The 4,845-nt window shown below is 39.1% G+C and overlaps 1 protein-coding gene across 1 annotated transcript; it reads right to left on the bottom strand.

Annotated features, from left to right (window-relative positions):
- Positions 1-224: 224 nt before the first annotated feature.
- LOC117934104 lies at positions 225-4,845 on the bottom strand. The gene is made up of 10 exons (XM_034855722.1): positions 4,348-4,845; positions 4,092-4,263; positions 3,559-3,706; positions 3,261-3,338; positions 2,526-2,889; positions 2,064-2,176; positions 1,729-1,893; positions 1,427-1,566; positions 679-771; positions 225-569 (listed from the first exon to the last, which is right to left on the bottom strand). The coding sequence occupies exons 2-10, from the start codon at positions 4,199-4,201 to the stop codon at positions 410-412; spliced, it is 1,371 nt and encodes a 456-aa protein (XP_034711613.1). The 5' UTR covers positions 4,202-4,263; positions 4,348-4,845; the 3' UTR covers positions 225-409.

The following is a 4,845-nucleotide window of genomic DNA, read 5'->3' as shown; positions in this document are numbered from 1 at the left end:
GGCCTGCTGATTTAGTTGTTTCACCTAACTTGGTTCATTCTGTTGTGGCTAAACTCCTCTCATCACCATCAACAACAAAATTATTGATAAAAGTGAAATTCTACTTCAGAAATGATAGTTTACTTCCAGGACAACCCTCCACAGGTGATGGTTTCATTCACATTCCTTGTGAAGGAGTGATCCATCCATTACCCCAATCAGCCACTTGATGAAACCACAGAAAATGAACGAAGGACAAAAATTTAAAATAAAGCAGTTGCTGAAGACCGCATGCTTGAGAAGGAGGAGCATTCACAAAGTCAGAAACAAGACTCAAAGTTACACACCATGCTTCTTTCAACATGATCTCTATTATAGTAAGGATAGGTTAGAAGAGACGGTAATGAAAATTGGTTATGTACAAGCAGTGTCAAGGTACCGTCACTCGACCTGTATGTCCCAAAGACTCCCATGATGATTCAAGCCGTAACAAATGCAACTTCTCAACAAAGGGTTCTAAAACTTCTGCTTCTTCTTCTGGCGCAAAGGCCATGCAAATGCTGAGCTCTTGGACTGCAGAGCTGTACTCCCTGGTAGTTTACACCAGTTAATTGAACAGAAATACCAAGAACGATCTAATCAACCAAACTAATGAATACAACACCAATTTGGGAAACATAGAAGTTCCAGAATTTGTACCTATTGTAATACAACATCATCCCATGGTCTCTCCTCAGGGCCCAATTATGTGGCTGCAGAATCAGCAATCTCTCTGAAGCCATGATAGCCAACCTTAATTTAAAAATAAAGATAGATATTTTAGCATAGCAATCCGAAATTGAATAAAATCTTCTTCCATTTTCGCACCAATACCAAATATAGAACAACTTGAAATAGTGCTAAACACCTCAGAATTTCAATGATGGAAAACAAAAACTAGATATTGTGCCACTAAAATAACTACATACAGTTTCTGAGGATTCAACCTCCAAATAACATAGCAAGCTTTTTTTTAGGACAAACACGGTGCCCCTATTAACATGTACACTCACATTTTTAATTTTAGTCTGAATGCAAAAGCCAAGTATAAGGGAACACAAATACATATTAGTGTGAAATAAATGACTGGCTTAGCCAATCTAAGGAGGTGCCTTCCCTTCTGCATATATTTATGCTACAACGGTTAATGGTTCAAGAATGTAAATACTATGGCAGTGAGAAGAGCCATATTCAGTGCTTCTGTTCCTGATAATCATATAGCCTATATAAAAGATAAGCATCCCAACCATTTGGTACAGAAATAAATAAATAAACGCAAGCTCACTCATGCCAAGGACCAAAACCAAGAAATTGTATTTTCTAAATTTTGTATGAATGTTCATAAACCAACAATGACTGCTTAAAATGTGACCACCATAGTAATGAAAAAGGACCACAACATCATTACCTCAGATCTTGAGGCCGCAACAAATGAACATTGGAGCCATCCATCACACTATGTTTTTCAGTAGCATCATGAACAGGCCTAAGTGGAGAAGTCAGCATCAATCCATGATTCGTTCTTGAAGCACGTTTCCAGTGAAGCCTCTGAAAAGGTTTTAATCATTATTACTAGTTTTATTTTCCTCTGGGTCGAGTCATGGGACCAAACACTAAGGCATGAAAAGTTGGAGTTGACTAGGGTAACAAAAAGGAATTTACAGAATAGCATTAGAAAATTATAAATTATTTTTAAGGATTAGAGCTTACGATCAAATTTGCTAAAGCAATGCCAATAATGTCTCTGTTTGTAGCAATATCAAGCCCCAAAAGCGAACTGCTATTTACATCCGAGGCCTTTGATCTAGGGTCCTCCACACACCTTCCATTTACAATTGCAAACAAGTTGTGTCCTGTAGTCACCTTGAAGAGCTCCTACACAGTGACAAAAGTTATAAGATCCTGACTACATAAGATTGAATATGGATAATGACCATAGAACACAAAACTATGAAAAGCATGAGACATGAATTAGTAAAAGTAGGTACTGATGCTTATTTTCCATCAAGATAGATTAAACATGTGAGCTTGGAAAATCAACACACCTCAGGGTTCCTTGTTTGAGGCCATATCAGAAAATCTTCCCCAACTCGAGATCCAACAATGGTTAGACCAAGTCTTCGACACACCTCAATATAGATTATGCTAAGCAAAATTGCTGTCAATGGTGCAATCATATTGTCAGGAGGCACTAAACATCAACATAATGAAAGATACAGTACATAAAGTTATAACAGTGGTGAACGTTTTTAGGAGGCACCAGGTATGGGCTCCAAAAGAGCAACGCCCTTAAGAAGAGACATACAAAGTTAGAATGAAATGCTCTCCCAATGCCACAGCCAGAGCTTAGTACTAAATGCAAATATTGTCTGGTGGCAGAAAAAATCCATATAATGAAAGATACAATATATGACAGAGTGGAGAAGGTTTTTCAGATCCACAACGTATGGCCTCAGTGAGGACAATAAGCTAGCAAGAGAGTTATAAAAGGTAGAATGAAGCTTTACCACTGCCACGGCCAGAGTTTAGTACGGAATGCAAGTATGAACACTTTGAATCAACAAGGACAGTTGATCTTTTAAAGCCTCTTGACTGGAAAAGAACTACATTCACTGCCTCCAAAACTGCAACTAAATGGCAACCTATATCCCTTGAAACTAGCTCCGCTTCCACCTCTTTGGCAATGGCATCCAACTCATGCAGCCATTCAGATATGCTTTTATGAGCCAAAGGCATTGTCTCCAAGCAATCCCACTCCTGGGCATCAGATGGGACAAACGTATCCTTCCGTTCATTTAGACATGAAAGTGCATCCATCTCTCGATTGAAAGCCATGTATGCCTCATCTTCAGCTGCAATATACAACAAAGCCTGCACCAAGAGCATTTTTGGAGCAAACTAAATCTCAGGACAATTTTTAAATATGCCATTACGTGTCAAGACCAACAGAAAGAGGACAATTTAAGTTTGCAGAATCCAAGAATAAGAGCAATGATTAGAAAGATGATAACGGTGAATAATGATAATGGTTCATATCCCACAAGCACAAAAATCCCAATTAGGGGTGTATTAGCATAAGAAAAATGGGTTCACTTTGGAGGGAAAATCATGTTTAGCCGAACAAGAAAAGATTTAGCCTTTCTCTGACAGGATGGGCATAAAGTGAGCCAAATCAGTGATGATTATTAGATTGGGATCATCATTTATTTAGAAAGAAACATGGAAACATGAAAGAAAATTACCTTTGCAAGAGAGATGTCCTTGTCCTTGGACTGGAAGGAGATCTCCTGAGTAAACTTTTCCCTTGCAGTCTTAAGAACCTGACAATCATTATTACAAGCCATCCAATGCACAGATAGAAACCATTAAGATCCAAAGGATTAATACAACAAGCAAGGATAAAGTAAATATGTGAAGGTATCCAACTAATTGAACTATGCCAGTGGATTTTAATTATACTGGACAGAAAGAGATCCAAGGTATTGCATCATTCTTGCAAGGATTTGCATGGTTGAATGGGTGGTGGGCACACAAACTGACCTCCAGGTAAATATTGGGAGTGGAGGAATCCCTTGTTGTCCTACTCCTTAAAAGTGGGACAGCAGAAGCAGCTGCACCAACAACTGGAGGGGAAAGGCTCTTCCTCCTCTTCCTCTCGTGCAACATTGTTGCTGAATGTTTCCTATTCCTGTTTTCATTGAAACAAGATCAAAGATGTTATCAAAATGCCAACCATAAAGAACAGAGGAATGCTAGATTTTTCATATTTGCCTCTCTGAAAGGGCTCTCCAGCATGGCATTGTGCCTAAACAAAACCCGAAATTCTACAAAAATTATACAATAAGGCATCATGTGGATGTTGCGTAAACACTAAACACGACTCATAAAGAAAGCCTGCAACTTTTCATAGACCTAAAATCAAACGGATATGATGATTGCCCATCTCCAATTCTTCCTGTACCTCTAATTGTACCACTAATAATACAACAGCCATGAATACACATAAATTCTACTATTTGCGGATGGCAATTATCACCCAAAGTAACAGCAAATTCGGATTTCATAATAATTACCTGATTGTTGGAGAATAAGCCATTGGTGATGAAGCAGCTGCAGTAGTAGTAGTAAGAGTAGCAGTACTAGTCATTGCTAAACCACACAAGAGGGACAGTGAGGCGGCCATCCTCAACAAAGAAAACCCTTTCTTTATTTATTTATATACGGGAGAAGAAAGATGACGATTATCTGCAATTTGGTCCAATCAGAGTGAATCAAAATTGAAAAAGAAAAAAAAGAAGCAATTAAAAAGAGAAAAGCAGAAAATCATACAAGGACGCAGTGATTTCGGAGCAAGTGCGGTTGATGTGGGATACAGCCATGGAGTTGGGGTCTGGGTAGTCACTTCCAATACCAAAAGACAAGGAAGAAGACGAAGAGGATGTGGATGAGGAGGAATAATAACAGGAAGGGGAAGAAGGAGAGGAGCAGCAGATGAAGGGGATGAAGGAGGAGTTTCCAAGATCCATGATACTGATGGACCCACACCCAAAATTGAATCGATGAAGAGGATTCCACAGCATTAACCAACTCTCTGCTTCCCCCACTTCTCCTTCTCTCCTCTATTTCAGGCCTCCTTCTTCAAATTTATCCCTAAAAGGAGGGAGCAGTAATTTCATACATAGAAAGATTGCAATGGATTTGGAAAATAGGAACCCAAAACGCGTGTATGTGGAAGTGGCTCATGGTATCTCCCCGTGACCCATCCTCTACTCTGCTATATACTCATCTATGTCATCATCCACTCCCCACTCTCTCTCTCTCTCTCTC

Source organism: Vitis riparia, chromosome 2 (assembly GCF_004353265.1).
Source record: "Vitis riparia cultivar Riparia Gloire de Montpellier isolate 1030 chromosome 2, EGFV_Vit.rip_1.0, whole genome shotgun sequence".
NCBI classification, from domain to species: Eukaryota; Viridiplantae; Streptophyta; class Magnoliopsida; order Vitales; family Vitaceae; genus Vitis; species Vitis riparia.
This window is presented reverse-complemented; position numbering and strand designations above follow the sequence as displayed.

What these genes read in the sequence shown, in the direction of transcription:
- LOC117934104 (XM_034855722.1), bottom strand. Translation starts at nt 4,201, where the DNA reads ATGGCCGCCTCACTGTCCCTCTTGTGTGGTTTAGCAATGACTAGTACT. An exon ending in CTCCCAATATTTACCTGGAG is followed by an intron (nt 3,339 to 3,558) that starts GTCAGTTTGTGT and finishes AATGATTGTCAG; the next exon opens with GTTCTTAAGACTGCAAGGGA. An exon ending in AAACTCTGGCCGTGGCAGTG is followed by an intron (nt 2,177 to 2,525) that starts GTAAAGCTTCAT and finishes CACCATTGACAG; the next exon opens with CAATTTTGCTTAGCATAATC.